This window comes from Ictalurus punctatus, chromosome 1 (genome assembly GCF_001660625.3).
Source record: "Ictalurus punctatus breed USDA103 chromosome 1, Coco_2.0, whole genome shotgun sequence".
Lineage (NCBI taxonomy): Eukaryota > Metazoa > Chordata > Actinopteri > Siluriformes > Ictaluridae > Ictalurus > Ictalurus punctatus.
The window spans coordinates 15,240,428-15,259,154 of record NC_030416.2 but is presented as its reverse complement, the minus strand read 5'-3'; the positions used below and the strand labels follow the sequence as shown (position 1 = coordinate 15,259,154).

At 40.1% G+C, this 18,727-nt stretch overlaps 1 protein-coding gene across 1 annotated transcript; it reads left to right on the top strand.

Moving 5' to 3' along the window:
* The first annotated feature begins 1,482 nt into the window (after positions 1 to 1,482).
* Positions 1,483 to 14,822, top strand: syt11b (synaptotagmin XIb). Its single transcript, XM_017471867.3, has 4 exons — positions 1,483 to 2,499; positions 9,143 to 10,044; positions 11,768 to 11,888; positions 12,299 to 14,822. Exons 1-4 carry the CDS (start codon positions 2,466 to 2,468, stop codon positions 12,607 to 12,609), a joined length of 1,368 nt encoding a protein of 455 aa, XP_017327356.1. The 5' UTR covers positions 1,483 to 2,465; the 3' UTR covers positions 12,610 to 14,822.
* The last annotated feature ends 3,905 nt before the right edge of the window (positions 14,823 to 18,727 follow it).

The window sequence follows — 18,727 nt, the reverse complement described above, 5'->3', positions numbered from 1 at the left end:
AACTAGTCCGTGACGTCAGTTTTAGACGTTTCAGACCATTTGAAGAGGTTTAGTATAGATTAGTTAATTTCTTACCACTTGTACTGTTAACTGCTTTGATTTCTCTTTCTTCATGTCATTCAGGTGTGTCTCCCACATGCATTGCATGTTCCTTGATGAACATTTTCACTTAGTAGCCGTGTGGTTGTTCTTGGTATTATTTTAGAGCAGCTTCATAGAATTACTGTAATTATTTAAAGTCTAAACAAATTTTGTCTGAGCAATCGTTAACTATGCAAAAACATACCACCAAAATATTTTGAGTAATAATGGCAATATGGCATCATTTTCAACAGGCTTCCTGAACTAAGCGGTAAAAAGATTAAGTTTTTAAAAGTAGCTACACAGACTTTAGACATGGTTACAAGTTATACGTTGAAGCATAAATGTATGACGAGTTATATAGTAGTGTATGCTACTGTAACTGTTAAGTATTGCACACTATGACCTTGTACTGTATATTACTGGACGCTATTATAACGTAAACCTCACAAAGTTTCCCTTCATCTTTGCAAACATTATTATAGACATAGATTGAACCCAAAACCTTGTTTTAACTCCGTACCTAATATTCTTATAGTTTAGTTTTGTACAGTCATTCTTGAAGAAATAATTAAAGAAAGAAAGCTATGGCAGAAAAAAGTATTTGTATTGTTTTGCCTTCCACAGTCTGCAGTGAGAGTAACTAAAATACAAAAGCAGCTGTGGATACAACCCAGTGTTTAATTACACCTGAATTGAACTCTGTTGATTTCACACTGTAGCTGTTTCTTCTACACTGCTCTTTTAATTCTGTAAGTGTTGAATGAAAGCTTTTATTGTTATGATATACATGATGTACACATGTGACTAGTACAACAAAAAGTTGTACTTTTTCTATTTCTTTTTTTTTTGTTTCTTTAAAGTTTGCTAGAAAACAATGGTGGAGAGGCTTAAAAGTGCATGGCTCAAGAGAAAGCAGTGGCAGCAGGTGATTTTGAACTCTCAACTTTTTGATGAGTAGCTTTAACAGTTGATCCACTACAACCCCTAAACAGACCAACTAACTTGCTAACTGTTAATTTGTTTTGTTGTGTTTTTTTTTTTTGTAAGGGCATTTGCAGAGCAATTTTACTGAGATTTATAGTAGATGTTAATTTAAAAAAAAAAAAAAAAAACTAATAGAAAAAGGCAATACAGCCAGCCTCATTTATGTATAGCGTACAGTAGAGAGTGCTGTGTCTTGAAAAATTAACCGCTACCAGCCATGCTGTTCAAATAGGGTGGGATTCTACGCTTGGCAGTTGCCAAGTTCATTTCCAGCTTCCTTGACAAAATTGATCAATAAATAAAAATGGATTTTCTAACTGCCTTAAAGTTGTAGTGCTCAGAAACTGTTTCCTTTCTAACACTTACTGGCAAAGCTTGTCTATCACCTTTGTCGTCTCAGGATGTGTTTTGGAGGCTGCTAGCTGGGTGAGAGAGAAACTGAGCTGGGTTTTTCAATCACAAATACATCCATCCATCCATCCATCCATTTTCCATACTGCTTATCCTACACAGGGTCACGGGGAAGCCTGGAGCCTGTCCCAGGGAACTTGGTGCACCCTGCAACCGTGGGTGCAACCCTGGATAGGGTACAAATGCATTACAGGGCACAACCGTACACATACTCGCACATTACAGACCATTTAGAAATTCCAATCAGCCTACAAAGCATGTCTTTGGACTTGGGGAGGAAACCAGAGTACACAGAGGAAACCCCCAGAGCACGGGGAGAACATGCAAACTCTGCGCACACACAGGATGGCGGCTGGACTAGAACCCCCAGTCCCGGAGGCGCGAAGCAAACATATATTTTAATTTTTTTTAAAAATCAAAAACCTAATCAAAAATACTTCATTCCATATAAACAGACGGCCTGTCTAATCACAATACAGTGCAAGCAACATCTAAAAAAGCGTTTGTCCTCCACATAACTCTAGAGCTGATTCATCACGGTCGGTGTTCAGTAGTAGGTAGGTGTTCTTACTCCGCTGTAGGAAGAGAGGAACCGGATGTGGGTGTTAATTCGACACTGTGAGAGTTGAATCAAAGCTGAACGTTAACTCAGTAGGATGTTGTAGGTGTTTCTGACGGTAGAGGTGTCGGTGGTGATGGCGGCGCAGGTGGGCGGGGCTTAATCACATCACAGAGCAGCAGCATCTTAAAGCTCAGCAGCATCTCCACCACTGCGCAGCATTACGGGGACCAGCACCAACACTCCAGCCTCACCCCAGCCTCAACACAGCATGAACTCAAATTCCTAGAAATCTTAATCATGAACGATCGAGTTCGTGAGAATTAATTCAACGACTCGTCGTCTACCGTTCTGTCGATTAGTACTTGTGTGTGTGTGTGTTTTTTCCCCCCGCCGGACCGCACAAGACGCGCCCCAAGTCTTCAAAATGGCCGAGATCACCGAAATACGAGCAGCGTACGGTGAGTATCCTCAATTCTGCTTTTGAATATCTACACATTTACTATAGTATCTTTCATGACGTTATGAAATAACCTTCAGTTCACATTCAGATGTGCCAGTACAGCAACTGCGTTGAGTTGTGTTCAGTAGGCCTGTACAGTACGTGTGAATTAGAGCAGGGTGTAAACATGCGCTTCTGTCATCTCTGTGTGAAGTATAGTCAGAGACTCATAACGCTCTTTATTCACATATGTTTGTTAAGTAATACAAGTCTTTTATTATTGTTGTCAGTGGGGTTTTTGTGGGGTTTTTTTAAACTCAAATTTCGCCTTTTCCATGTGTATATATTATATATTATAGGTGCTCTAGAACCTAAACACTCTCTCTCTCTCTCTCTCTCTCTCTCTCTCTCTCTCTCTCTATATATATATATATATATATATATATATATATATATATATATATATATATATATATATAATATATATATATGACTGAGCAAGGTTTGCCTATGTAATAAGGTGTGTTATTGATTAGAACCTTTGCATGATGGGTCATTTTGTAATTATGGAGCTGCCTAAATACCAGTTTAGGAATAAACATTATGCTTATTTGATATTATTGGATATTATACTTGTAATTAAACTTTGTTTTCCATCACTGCACATGTTAAGTGCTAGCCCCAGAGATGTCTCAGATTGCTGTAACCTTGTCTGACTCATACAGTCTGATACTGGTCTCTCATTTTAGGAGTGAGTTTCTTGTTTATACATACTGGTATTTATGTATTTTTGAGGTCTTGGTGTTATTGGTGGTTTGCAGTTCTTTGAATTGATGTGAGTAACATGCATTCCTTAACATTTGAGAATATCTGATGATCCATGTGACATGTCATGTCATGCTGCACTGGTCTTGCTATGTGTGCATGAGGCTGGTGAATGAAACTTGATGCAGCTTAAGATGGGGATGATATTATTATTATTATTATTATTATTATTATTATTATTATTATCCCCCTTGTTATATTATAAAATAGTTCATTGAGTGATTAAGCAGCATGTCTTGATGTTACCCGACAGATGTGCAGCAAGATGATTGGAAGGAGTTTGTGAGTCCTTCTCCAGCACTATTTCAGTTAAACATATAGAAAGCACTTTAGAGGAAGATTAGAGTCGTTCAAATGAGCTTTGTCCTCTGGAAAAGATTTGATAAGTTCTGAAAGTTGTTGGTGGGCTATCACTATTTAAATTTTAAAAAAAAAAATGTAATGTGTTCTTCTGACAGAACCTTTCATCATTTACCAACTTAAATAGCAGTAAATTGCAGCAACCAAAAGCAAGCTTATTTTGTCAGCCACTCTTTCCTGACAGGATTTGTACTCCCGCCCCCACACAAAAACCAAAAACTAACCCATTATGGTCATGTTGTGACGATACTGATGATGTAGCTACAGCCATTATTAGTGTGGGCTCTTTTGAGGGACTGCGTGACGTGTATTGTAGGCTACTGTATGCGGTGCTAGCTGGTGCTGGCCGTGGGAGTAACATAATATGTCTTCCTGAGTCATGCTACTGAAGAGGAGGAGAGGGAGAAAAAAACAGTGTCTGATCTCACAGTGTGGTTCAGACATTGATGGATTGTCTGTGGAAGATCTGTATGTCTTTCTAATACAGAGCATCTCCAGTATGCTGTACGAGTTGAAAATGATTTCCAACTATTTCAGGACATATTGTGCTAGCAGAAGTGTAAATCCACTAAACCAGCATTCTAACAGAAATCCTGAATGTATTTCTGGGATATATACATATATTTCCACACCTTTATGAATATAGACTCAGTCATCTAATCTGTAAAATATCAAGTATATGGCATACAAATAGATGGTCAGCTTTCTGCCAGCTGGCAAACCTAAAATGACATAAGCACTGTTATAGCCATGTAGCAATGTTTCTACACACTGCTGTGCCATGTCACATTTCTGAAAAATACCTGCCTATACTCTAGAAAAAGTCATTAAACTGGGCTTTTATGTGACATGTACGTTACTGGGGGTACCCTTAAGAAAACCTTTCTACCTTTAATTAGGAGAATATAATTGTATAGAATGTAATAGTATTGTATATGTAAAATACATATTTGGACCATGAGCAGGACATTTCAGTTACTAAAGAAACACAAATGAATGAAATTGGACTATAGGGGAAACCTGTACCTGGGCCTTTTAGAAGCATGCTCCTCATGTTATGACCTTTACTTAATCAGTGGAGTCATCTGTTAAAAAAAAAGGTGAGATTAAACATGAGCACACAGGCTTTTAGTCTCGCTCACATCATGTCTCCAGTTACAGGTTTTACAGAGCGGTTCAGATACCAGCAGCTGCTCCGCCTTTTGCTGCATCATCCTACTGCACGCTCGCGTCCTGGCTGTTTTAACTGCTTACATTCAATGCTACCTTCAGAGCCAGCAGTAACACACCTCAACCAATTAATGTCTGCCTTGATGAGATTAATTTGTTTACTCTGCTATGTTAGACCTTTAAAGATAAAAATGTTTGTCCATTTAAAAATGAAAGAGACCGAAATGAAGACAATACGAGTTTGTTAGGTGAGTAATTATCTGCGCTAAAAGGGTGGAGTGGTGGCATGGATGAGCCTCAGTGATGCTGATGTAGGCCTTTTGATGTTTCAAACACGGTTCAGTATTTAGCTCGAGGCCGCTCTCTTCCGTCTGTGTTACTGTGCCTTGTGAGACACAGAAACTACATGATGGTGTTAATATCCATCAGAGGTTTTCAAAACACATCCTTTGTTTGAATCAGTATTTGTTTTTAGGGACTTGTGGATGTAAGGTGAGGTATACTGTCGTCATCCTGGGCCACATCCTGTGCTTCTCAGTTCTGATATGATGTTCAAGAACATTCTGTCCTTTTTCTTGCACTGTTAAGGGTATCATGGTATCATGTCTGTGGTGTCATGTTGGTTCCACATGAAGATTTGTGCACTGGAGCTGCTGGTTGCAAGATGAATGTCTAATTGTAAATCTCTTGCCAGAGATTGAAATTTAAATTTTACAATTAGTAAATGTACAATTTTATAATTGTAAATCTCTTGCTGGAGTGTCCTTGCATCCTTTTTTTCCTGAGTCCTTGAGAAACCTAATAACAATTGTTCAGAACCGTAGAGTTCAAATCAGGCCAGTTTATTCATGGCTCGTGAGAGTTGGATCAGACAATGGTTTGTGTCAAATTTTGATTGCAACATTGTGTGTGTGTGTGTGTGTGTGTGTGTGTGTGTGTGTGTGTGTGTGTGTGTCGGGTTGGGGGGGGGGGGGGGGGGGGTTGTGCATGCACGCTGTCCCCTGGGGTTGTTTCCAGGCGACTGGAGCAGCTGGCTTTGACAACGTTCCAAAATCTGACATCATCGTGCTGGAATCCCTGCAGTGCCCAATGGCTGGGAGCAGCCCGGCTTTGTCTATAGATGCATTAGTAAAGAGCAAATGGAGCTGGAGAGGGGAACACAGGAAGTTGCATTTAATCATGCCTTTTGTGTGTGTGTGTGAGAGAGAGAGAGAGAGAGAGAGAGAGAGAGAGATTCTCATTTAGACACACTTTCTCCTCTTTGACCTTTCTTTCACTGGTTGTGTTAGCATTAGTGTTTCTGAGCCTAATCCTAGATATCTTTCGATCTTTACATCTTTCTCTGGACTGTAGTGAGAGTATGTTTGGGACACACTACACCAGTCTGAAGGTATCACACCAGAGATATGATGACTTGCAATTACTCAAGTCTTTTGCTCATAGAAGATGACTTGAGTAATTGCAAAAAAAAAAAAAAAAAAAAAGTTTGTTGGATGAGACAGTGCTGTTGGCTACAGTTCTTTATTTGCCCTTTGTGCTAATGAGGATGCTCAGCAACTGTGTAGATATTACACTACTAAAAGACATTACAGTGTTCAGATGTGCAATAGGGCATAAAATGTTGGACTTAGTCTGTCCATAATTATTTAAGTCCCCATGAAATCAAAATGGAAGTTCTGTGGCTTTAGTATGAATATATTAGCCTTCAAGTTATCTGTAAGCTCCAAAATATTTAGAAGATATATGCATTCAAAATGTACAGTCTCTTTCTACCACCAGTAAGGATCGACAATTTTGATGACATCATTCTGCACTTCAGCTTCTCATATAGATTTTCTGTCCAATCAAATACTCTCTAGAATCTGCAGTGTCCCACCTCCACCGTTATAAACATCACCTTGCCGAAGTTGGTGTTTCTGAGCGAGAGAAATCATATCAGCAAGCATACGTCGTAAAGGTGTCTTTAGCTATGAGGACACGCACGTTTTATACAGCTTTCTAACTGTCAGTTGGTTAAAAAGGAAATGCCTTGAATTCGTTCACGTTCTTGCTCGGGCTCACGTCCATGATACTAACCGATAAGTACGGCTTAGCCGGGCTCTGAAGTAATCTAAACACTATCGGCTATTTAAAAAGGGAGAAGAGCCACTTGATATGTCCCGCCCTGACGTCCTGTTTCAGCTGAAATTATGTCAACACGTCAAATAATGTTGCTCGTTCCAAGGCACTTGGGGACTTTAACCACTACCCAATCTGCAGTAAATAGATGTGTTTAGTCTCAGTGAACCTAAATGCTTTGCATTGTAACCTGCCAGTCGCTAACTACTCTATTCCTCATTGTTAGCCATATCTCTGAATATAGACATGTGTGCCTTTGCAGCTTGCATACCGCTCAGTATGCTAATGTTACTATCACATTGTGCCATAAATATGCAGTCACATTGTATGACAGTACGAACAGAATGTACTTCTTCAGGTGCCATTTAAAAGCACAAACAGGTACACACCTACTCATTCTCTGCAGCGTCTGTCTCATCTTGTCTCAGAGGTCTCATTAGGACACGCACACGCACACACACACACACACACACACACACACACATACACACCCCAGCCCAACCCCAGACTAGCTTTCTGGCAGATCGGTAACAAAGCACTGCAGCTCCTCAAGCTCAAAGGCCATCAGCGCAGAGGGAAGCTCAGTGCCTCTGGGGAGTGTCTGTATTTTACACTCATTACACACCACCTGATAATTCATCCCCCATCACCATTTTGTTTCTTTGCTCTGTTTATTTCATTGTTTCTCTTTAAGAGAGCAAGCACTAAAAGCTGAATACTCGCTGTATATTGATTTAGATTTTTTTTTTGTCCTGCCTTGGCAATAATGCTTGCATGAGGTTCTGATCATCAAATAAATGAAAGCATCAGATGGAGTATTAGCAGTGAACAGTTACTGGTATTTCTGGCACCCTGTATGGATGGCAGATATCAGTACAAATTCCCATCCAGTGATATAACTGGATTGGTAACAAAATTATAATAATATATAATTACCACAACATGTACCTGGCCAATTGGTAAGATTTGTAATCCATACAAATTGAGCCAGTATACTGTTGTTATAAAAAATCACTAGTAGCTTTTGTTTGGCATTTGTTTTTTCATCAGAAGGATAAAGTCTGATAATTAATGTGTGCTAGTATATACTGTATGCAGCCCATATTCTGGTACTGTTTTTAAAAGCTCGTAATAATAAAAAAGACATGGACAGCAATCCCATACCTATCCAGCAGTAATACATGACTCGACTGTTGGTTTATTTTGGATGAAATGTGTTGTCGTTTTCATTATTATTTCTGTGCTTCAGTGCTCTTTGCCGAAGCTTTGCTGTGTGCCGGCTCCTGCTGTGTTTCTGTCACGCTCAATGGCATTCTACCCTCTTGCGTCCCCACATTAATACCCACCAGACTGACTGAATATACCGTGCGTAGCCAAGCTAAATGATTGTATTTTTGTTCTGTGAGACAAGTCAGCCTGATGCCACATTGGCAAAGCTTTGGCACAAAACACAGGACACAGGACACCGGACAGAGACATAAACAAGCCTGTGGGCCTCCTCCCCTCCCTGTTCCTCCCGCGTCACCACACCTACCTCTCCATCTCCAAAACACTTCACTCCAAACCTCCTCTGCCATCTTCCTACCCAGCCTCTCACAGCTTCCTGCTCAGTTTTGTATCATATTATATGTTCATTGCATGCTTGGACATTATGTAATGCCCAACATGCTAACACACCATACCTTCTGACGCAGATGTACCGTTTTTATGTCTAGATTTGTGTGTGTGCGTGTGTGTGTGTTTTGGTTGCTATGTCTCTCTGAATCATGTCATCCTCCCACATTCACTCTGTTTCTCACTGTCTGTGCGATTTATTTCTGTCCCACTTCGCCATGCCCATGGCGTCAGAGCCTCTCGGCTGCCGTTAAAACACTTCTTTAAAGAAATAAACTCTGTAAATTATTAAATGAACAGAGTGTACTGCTATGACTTGAAGCTTTTTAAGCTCGAACACAAAAAAATCAATCATATTATGTTGTAAAATACTAAAATATTTCATTTATTTGTCTAGTGGTCCTCTCTTCACCTGGGGTATTTGAGCACATGCTCATAAATGTATTATGAACACACAATGTTTTGATTTTAAAAAATGTATATATCGTGTTTCATCACTCTAGGTTTGTCGCTGTTTTACAATAATTGTAGACAATAATTTTGTGCTTAAAAGCCCGGTTTGCTTATTTTTTCAGATATGTCCCCTGTACTTGCGGGCTTCATCGGCGCCGGCGTACTGGTGGTTGCAGTGGTGGCCTTAATCTTTGTGTGGACATGCTGCCAAAAACGCTACCGCAGGATGAACCACAAGCTCCATGGTGTCCAGACAGAGTGTGGTGACCCGTTGACAGACCCGCCTTACAAGTTCATCCACATGCTGAAGGGCATGAGCATCTACCCAGAGGCGCTGACCAACAGCAAGAGAATCGTGCGACTCGTGCGTCGAGCCGGCGGAAATAGCACTGACGTTGAGCGAGAAGGCAAAGGGTGTCCTGTTGTGCTAGTGGACGTGGGTGCCGAGAAGAGTCCGATGGCGACGCCTCAGTTTGAGGTAGGTGGTTTAGATGAAAGCGCTCACCCAGCTCCACGACTAGAGAGGGAGCTTCCTGTTCACTCAGACTACTGCTGCCTGGAGAACAGCTCAAGCAGCTCAAGCTCAAGCACCACGGCATCCAGCAGCGCCACGCCCTTCACTGACGAAGCCGATCGCGGAACCCTCAGCCTCACCATCGACTACAATTTCCCCAAGAAGGCGCTTGTGGTGACTGTACTGGAGGCTCGAGGGTTACGTGCTGTGGATAGCCAAGCAGGCAGTGCTGACCCTTACATCAAGATGACCATCTTGCCTGAAAAGAAGCACAGAGTTAAGACCCGGGTCCTGCGCAAGACACTTGAGCCTGCCTTTGACGAGACGTTCACGTTTTACGGTGTGCCATACAGCTCGGTGTCGGAGCTCACGCTGCATTTCCTCGTGCTGAGTTTCGACCGCTTTGCTCGCGATGATGTGATTGGCGAGGCGTTGGTGCCACTGGCTGGTGTGGAGCTCAGCACAGGCAAAGTGCAAATCACACAGCCAATCAGCAAGAGAAGCATGCAGGTGAGAGCAGTATCCACCCTTTACCTCATATATAACTGAGAATAAAAAAATTCTAGCCTGTAATGCTAGTTCATTTATTTCTTGGGACAGTACTAAAACACTTTCACAATCCAAGTATTTTAATTTTTTTATTTTTTAACTCTGCCGTCTATTAAATATCCAGTAATTAAGAGGATTAGGTCAACTCTGGATTAACACCCAGTTCGAAGGATAGAAACAGTAATCACTGCTGAAGTTGTTTATCCTTGTGCTCAGGGAAACATTTTCGCACTCAAGCTTCTGAAAAGAACAGAATTCACATATAGATATTTAAAATTTATAAAGGTAATACCTAATGTACTGTACTTTAAAAGGGGGAATATAAAGGGGATTTTTGTAATTATCAAGCAATTTACATTTACAAGTTACAGGTAACAAACAATGAATTAACTGAATGAGGTTGTATTCATTTAAAACACCAATGCTAAAATCGGACGGGAATGTACTGTAGAAAGTGGACATAATTTATTTTTGAGAACTCATGGCACGTTCTGAACTGCAAGCTAAAAATAACCAGAAAACAGAAGACGGAGAAACGGCGGGTGTTACTAAAACACGAAAACCACCAGTGAGGACCGTGCGCATACATACACGTGTGGTTATTATACTATTATATTAGTGGAAGGGAAGGAGACTATGACTGTGCTCAAATTTTAGTCTGAAATATATTAACATTGTGAAGACAGCAAAGAAATGAAGGCTCCTTTTGTACAAGAGGTTCGTTTGAATAGGTCAGGCATTCTCAGACTGGGAGTTTCATCCTCCTATCCCAGGTTACATGGTGTTATATGAGAACTGAAAACATAATACCGGGATGAAGGTTTTCTGTTCCTTGTAATATTCGTAGATTTTATTTTCTGATGCTTTCATTCAATGTGCGGATTAATATAAATAGCTAAATTCACACTTCATGTCCTGTAAGCTATGACACAGTTGTCACTCGGATTAAGCGAAAAGCTGAAAAAGAAACCTTGGTGATTGTTTTAGCAGAACTGCTGTGCTGTCTCTAATTGCAGGCTGAAGTGCAGCGTGGAATGGTGGGAGGTGTTTTTATAATAATAATAATAATAATAATAATAATAATATATCGTCCCTTTTGAAAAGGTGCTTTACATAGAAAAAGAAAAAAACTGTTAATAATACAATACAATTCAAAATAATATTAACAATAATACTAATAATAATAATTGAATTAAAAACAACCTAATTCATCAAGTAAAAGCTATCCTAAAGAATGTGTTTTGAGAGAAGATTTAAATACACTAAAAGACTGGTCTTCTTTAAGATCTTCTTTAAGAGCATAAGAAGAAAATGCCCGTAATATGTCAGCGATTCCGAGGGTGAGTTAAAAGACCGGAATTGGGGGAGCAGAAATCATGTTTTTACTCCATAAACAGCTTGCTTTGTTAGCAGCATGTAAGCATTAATAGCAGATGTCTGTAGGAGGGGTGTAGGCTGTATAAGAAGGGTCCAGTGTACACGGCACGTTTACAAAGTCCTCAGATGAAAAGCACAGCTATGCTTTTAGCATTAGACAATGGCGTGTGCTGCACCTACCATTACAGATCCATGATGCAGAGTAAATCTAGGAGTGAATAGAGTAGATGAATGAATGAATGAATGAATGAATGAATGAATGATTGAAAGGTAACTGAAGAAGGTTGTTATGTGTGGGTTTTTGCAGTGCGTGAGCCGTGGGGAGCTGCTGGTGTCTCTGTCGTATCAGCCTGTCTCTCATAGACTCAGTGTGGTAGTCCTGAAAGCTAGACACCTTCCCAAACTGGACATCACTGGCCTGGCTGGAAGTGAGTACACATGTACACTGATTTTAGGTGATATTTTCTCTACATTATAATTCTTTTTTTTTTCCAGTTTCATTTTTATTGAACATTTCTGCTGAACATTTCTACTGAACATTTCTGTTGAACATTTCTGCTGAAATAAACATTTCGGCTGAACATTTCTGCTAAACATTTCTGCTGGACATTTCTGCTGAACTAAACATTTCTGCTGAACATTTGCTCTACATTATAATTCTATGCATCTTGTAGAATGTTGCTATATGTTTATGAATGATTTTTTTGGGAACGCTGCTTCAATATATATTTTTTAAAAATTATAAATATATACTGAATATTTAATTTTATGTGAAAAAAAGATTATGTGTAATAAACTAATAACTAATGTAATGAATAAACGTGGTTTTTTTTTTCAGACCCGTATGTGAAAGTGAACGTGTTCTACAACCGCAAGCGCATCGCCAAAAAGAAGACTCATGTGAAGAAATGCACGCTGAATCCTGTTTTCAACGAGTCCTTCATCTACGACGTGCCCGCTGACCTGCTGCCTGACATCTCTATCGAATTTCTGGTTATGGACTTTGACCGCACTACTAAGAACCAGGCCGTGGGGCGTCTGGTGCTGGGAACACACAGTCCCTGCCCTTCTGGTGCCACCCATTGGCAGGAGGTGTGCCAAAACCCACGCCGGCAAATCTCCAAGTGGCACAACCTTGTCGAGTATTGAGGTTTCTCCTGTCTGTTAAACAAATACACACACAAACATACGGATACACACACATATACAGTACACAATCATATACACAAACACACGAGGGAGACCTCAAGGCCCTAAGAGAGAGACGATGAATTAGAGCACTTCACATGGACTTTTGAAAAACACAATGAACTTTTGCAACAGCTATGTAGTGATAGTTCTCAAATAGTCCTTTCTAAACAGTGCTGGTTTAGCCATCAGTGATGCACACGCTCTTACACAAACGTACATACACATACACACTGATCAATAGTAACTTAAGAGACCAAAATATTGCACACAATGTACACCATTTTGAGACTGTTAGAAGTACACTCTTCTGAACTTAGCATTGATTGTATTTATGTTTAAATTAAGGTGTAACATGTCTGCTTCCACAGACCTCACTACACTGCTGTAGTTCACTGTACCGCATGTTTGAATAACACAAGATTTACTGTAAAAAAAAAAAAAAAAAAATTGCAAGAAACCAAGCAAACAGCAATCAGTGCTGAGAAGTGACGAGATGTATAATGACTTTCAAGTGACACAGTACTGTGCAAACGTTTTAGGCACATGCAGAGAAATGCTGTAGAGCCTTCAAAATAATGAAATGAAATGTTTCTACATTTAAATAAAAAAAAAAAAATACCGTAAACAGTAGTAAATGAAACAAAGTCAGTATGTGGTGTGACAAAAATAAAAACAGTAGTCTCCAGTACAGTTTGTGTAGTTTTATAAGGAAATGAGCTGTAAGTTTTACTGAGCATCTTGCAGAACCAGACACGGTTCTTCTGGAGACTTTCACAATTGCTTCTTATTTTTACAGCAAAACCCAGCAGCCATCATTGTGTTTTTTGTTTTTTTTTTGTCTGAAAAGTGTCACTTACGCAATATGCTACTTTCTTTACTGATATTTAATTTTGTACTGGAAAACTAATATTCGAAAATCTAAAATGTTTTTCGTACTGACTCAATAATGTAGAAGTCATCAAATAAAATAAAAATCTATAACAAAGTTTGTACTAAAAAAAACTAGGGTGCATAAGACCTTTGCACAGTACTGTGTGTATAAAATTCTGGTCTTCTTTTGAAAAGGTTGATTCATTTTTGTCACTGTAATACACAATTAACATGGGTGTAACATGGGTTAAACACCATCCATGCATCATATACGCCATTGAATGTGGGCTACATTAAAAAACAACAACAATGAAGCCAGTCCACATATACACAAGCTCAGTTTGAATGTCACTACGTCTGTAAGATCACACATGCTCCATGTAGCCACTTTTATAATTTTCTCTCAGTCTTTCTATACTGTCTCTTTATGTCACTGTATATACTGTACAATATGGAAAGGGGCACTGGTGTGTATTTAATAGGTATTGTACTATATGCACTGAATGCCAATGGCATGATCGTTTTTGATAAGGTGTGGTGTGTTTCCTAAAAAGCCTGTTAGATCTAATTGTACTGGGTTAGTACACTGTAAAGATGAAGTCTGCCTTCCTACAGTAAGTTGTGCAAGGTACTGAACATTATATTTTGGCTTTTTTTTTTAATCTCTGACCTGGCAGGCTGGTGTGCATTGCTTATTGCAGCAGACTGAATTGATACCTGTCAGATCGTGGCACTGCTGTACGCTGCACACACACCTGTCAAACTATACATCATACACAGCTCCTCCTCTACTCTCCTTCAGCGCTCACAGTTTCAGTACATTCACAGACAGCTGTTACACTGGCAACCTTAGCTGACAGTTTTACGGGGTCTTATAATGGATGTGATAGCAACTGATAGAATACTGAAAGGAAAAGGGCTTTTGCTTGTACATGATTTAAGGGTTCTCATTACACAAAGTGAACACTTCCTCTGCTGTAGTCTGAGTAACAGTCCAGTTAAACGGTAAGTGGGAAAAAAAGTGTTCTTTTTTTTTTAAACGAGTATTACTGAGTCAGATGGGGAAACAAAAATCTAAATACTTACAGGGTATCCAAAAGGTGTAACGATTATAATTAAGTAAGTCAAAAAATGCTAATTGGACTTTTGTGTTGAAATTTAAAAAAAATTAAAAAATAAATAACTTGATTTACATTGCTGAATGTTCAGTGACATTTAATATAACACATATAACACATTAACATGTATGTTGGTGTTCTGAAACACACTGAATGTGCAAATTAAATGTGGTACAAAAATTACATCTGCCTCATGTCTTTAAAGCTCACCCTCACATGAACTATTTCAGATCCTAGATAATATATATAGACTGGAAGAGACACTGTCTGTGCCTCGGTGGTTCCCATTTTACTGACATGGTATTGTACAGCAATTTGCTTCATTACAGCACATCATTCAATCATTCATTCGTTCATCTTCAGAAAACTTTTATCCTCATATAGGATCTAGAACATGAATTCTAAGCACAGTCTTCTGCTATTTTCACGCCTTTAAACAAATGACTCATTTACAAAATATTACTAATGATTCAATATTTTGGGTTATCACAATCCCAATGTAAAATATAACAATGTAAAGTGATTTAATATAAATGTAATAGCAATAACAATGATAGATGGAAGCTGTTATTCATGACCGTGGAGTGGCTTTATGATGATGTCATTTTGCTTCCTCTTTTTGGAAGGATTCATTTGTCAGATCAGGCATTGGGGCTGGTTTATTCACTATAACTTTCACAAAAGTGACTGCAACGAGCAAACTGAGAGGTGAAGCAAGTGCTGCAGACTACATACACCAGCAGCTTTAACGTTAAAACCATCTACCTAATATTGTGTAGGTCCCCCTTTTGCAGCTCTGACCCGTCAAGGCATAAACTCCACAAGACCTCGGAAGGTGTGCTGTGGTGTCTGGAGCTAAGATGTTAACAGCAAATCCTTTACATCCTGTAAGTTGTGAGGTGAGGCCTCCATGGATGAGACTTGTTTGTCCAGCAAATCCCACAGATACATGATTGGATTGAGATCTGGGGAATTTGGAGGCAAAGTCAACATCTTTAACTCTTTGTCATCTTCCTGAAACCATTCCTGAATAATTATCCTGCAGAAAGAGACCACTGACATCACAGGAATACCGTTGCCATGAAGGGTTGGACTTCGTCCAGGACCCAAGGTTTTCCAGCAGAACATTGCCTAGAGCATCACAGTTCCTCCGCCAGCTTGCCTTCATCCCATAGTGCATCCTGGTGCTATCTCTTCCCCAGGTAAGTAACACACACCCGGCCGGCCACATGATGTAAAAGAAGACATGACTCATCAGACCAGGCCACCTCCTATCATTACTCCATGGTCCAGTTCTGATGCTCACATGCCCATTGTAGGCACTTGGAATGGGGTCAGCATGGGCACTCTGACCAGTCTTCGGCTACGCAGCCCCATATGCAGCAAGCTGTGATGCACTGTGTGTTCTGACACCTTTCTATCATAGCCAGCATTAACTTGTTCAGCAATTTGTGCTACAGTAGCATGTTGAGAATTTTTACTGACTCAGATGATGTACAGTGAGGGAAAGAAGTATTTGATCCTCTGCTGATTTTGTACGTTTGCCCACTGACAAAGAAATGATCAGTCTATAATTTTAATGGTAGATTTATTTGAACAGTGAGAGACAGAATAGCAACAAAAAAATCCAGAAAAACGCATGTCAAAAATGTTATAAATTGATTTGCATTGTAATGAGGGAAATATGTATTTGACCCCTCCGCAAAACATGACTTAGTACTTGGTGGCAAAACCCTTGTTGGCAATCACAGAGGTCAGACGTTTCTTGTAGTTGGCCACCAGGTTTGCACACATCTCAGGAGGGATTTTGTCCCACTCCTCTTTGCAGATCTTCTCCAAGTCATTAAGGTTTCGAGGCTGACGTTTGGCAACTCGAACCTTCAGCTCCCTCCACAGATTTTCTATGGGATTAAGGTCTGGAGACTGGCTAGGCCACTCCAGGACCTTAATGTGCTTCTTCTTGAGCCACTCCTTTGTTGCCTTGGCCATGTGTTTTGGGTCATTGTCATGCTGGAATACCCATCCACGACCCATTTTCAATGCCCTGGCTGAGGGAAGGAGGTTCTCACCCAAGATTTGACGGTACATGGCCCCGTCCATCGTCCCTTTGATGCGGTGAAGTTGTCCTGTCCCCTTAGCAGAAAAACACCCCCAAAGCATAATGTTTCCACCTCCATGTTTGACGGTGGGGATGGTGTTCTTGGGGTCATAGGCAGCATTCCTCCTCCTCCAAACACGGCGAGTTGAGTTGATGCCAAAGAGCTCCATTTTGGTCTCATCTGACCACAACACTTTCACCCAGTTGTCCTCTGAATCATTCAGATGTTCATTGGCAAACTTCAGACGGGCATGTATATGTGCTTTCTTGACCAGCGGGACCTTGTGGGCGCTGCAGGATTTCAGTCCTTCACGGCATAGTGTGTTACCAATTGTTTTCTTGGTGACTATGGTCCCAGCTGCCTTGAGATCATTGACAAGATCCTCCCGTGTAGTTCTGGGCTGATTCCTCACTGTTCTCATGATCATTGCAACTCCACGAGGTGAGATCTTGCATGGAGCCCCAGGCCGAGGGAGATTGACAGTTCTTTTGTGTTTCTTCCATTTGCGAATAATCGCACCAACTGTTGTCACCTTTTCACCAAGCTGCTTGGCAATGGTCTTGTAGCCCATTCCAGACTTGTTTAGGTCTACAATCTTGTCCCTGACCTCCCTGGACAGCTCTTTGGTCTTGGCCATGGTGGAGAGTTTGGAATCTGATTGATTGATTGCTTCTGTGGACAGGTGTCTTTTATACAGGTAACAAGCTGAGATTAGGAGCACTCCCTTTAAGAGTGTGCTCCTAATCTCAGCTCGATACCTGTATAAAAGACACCTGGGAGACAGAAATCTTTCTGATTGAGAGGGGGTCAAATACTTATTTCCCTCATTAAAATGCAAATCAATTTATAACATTTTTGACATGCGTTTTTCTGGACTTTCTTGTTGTTATTCTGTCTCTCACTGTTCAAATAAATCTACCATTAAAATTATAGACTGATAATTTCTTTGTCAGTGGGCAAACATACAAAATCAGCAGGGGATCAAATACTTCTTTCCCTCACTGTAGTCTGTTTGGGGGAGGAGCTAGGTCCCACAGCTGCAGTGAATCAGTGTTTAGCCACCTATGTTTGGTGTGTGTGTGTGTGTGCGCGCACGCAGCAAGTTGGGGCCAACATTCCTTTCCTTCTCTCTTTGAGACCTTTTTCATGGAGTTGCTGTGTGCATGACATTATACCATTCACCTCTGGGATTTGATTGCAGCACTGCTATTGTCAAATAAATGATCATTGGATGAGAATGGGCTTTATTGTGTCTTAATGGACACACCATCTTGGTGGCACCTTATCTGAACCAAATCCTTTAAAGCTCTTTTGTGGGATCCGACCAGACGGGCTAGCCTTTGTTCCCCACAAACATCAGTGAGCCTTGGGCACCCATGACTGTATCGCAGGTTCATCAGTTGTTCTTCCTTGGACGACTTTTGGTAGGTACTAACCACTGCATATCAGGAACACCCCACAAGACCTGCCTTTTTGGAGATGCTCAGACCCATTCGTCTAGACATCACAATTTGACCTTTTTCAAAGTCACTCAGATCCTTACACTTTCCCATTTTTCCTGCTTCCAACACATCAACTTCGAGAACTGTCTGTTCACTTGCTGCCTAATATATCTCACCCCTTGACACGTGCCATTGTAATGAGATAATCAATGTTATTCACTTCACCTGTCAGTGGTTTTATTTTTAGGCTGATTGGTGTATAATAATTTTTTTAATCCACTAAAGTTACTACTCATCCAGACAACCAAATAAGTAATACTGATTTCAATGGGTGTAGTTATGTACTAAAACTTTCTATACATTTCAATACAACACATATTAAGCTTAAAAAATTTATTTGAAAACAGGTTTTTAAAATTCTAAATATTTTAATGTTGGCTTCCTCATTGTCCAGTTGATTGCCATGAAAATTCTAAATGAATCGTTTATCACAGAATGGGAATTACACTATTGCACAGGATGTGCTGGGAAAATTGCACATATTTAA

Coding starts and splice junctions, on each gene's coding strand:
- syt11b (XM_017471867.3), top strand. CDS start 2,466: ATGGCCGAGATCACCGAAATACGAGCAGCGTACG. Junction 2,500..9,142: donor CGAAATACGAGCAGCGTACG/GTGAGTATCCTC, acceptor TTATTTTTTCAG/ATATGTCCCCTGTACTTGCG. Junction 10,045..11,767: donor TCAGCAAGAGAAGCATGCAG/GTGAGAGCAGTA, acceptor GGGTTTTTGCAG/TGCGTGAGCCGTGGGGAGCT.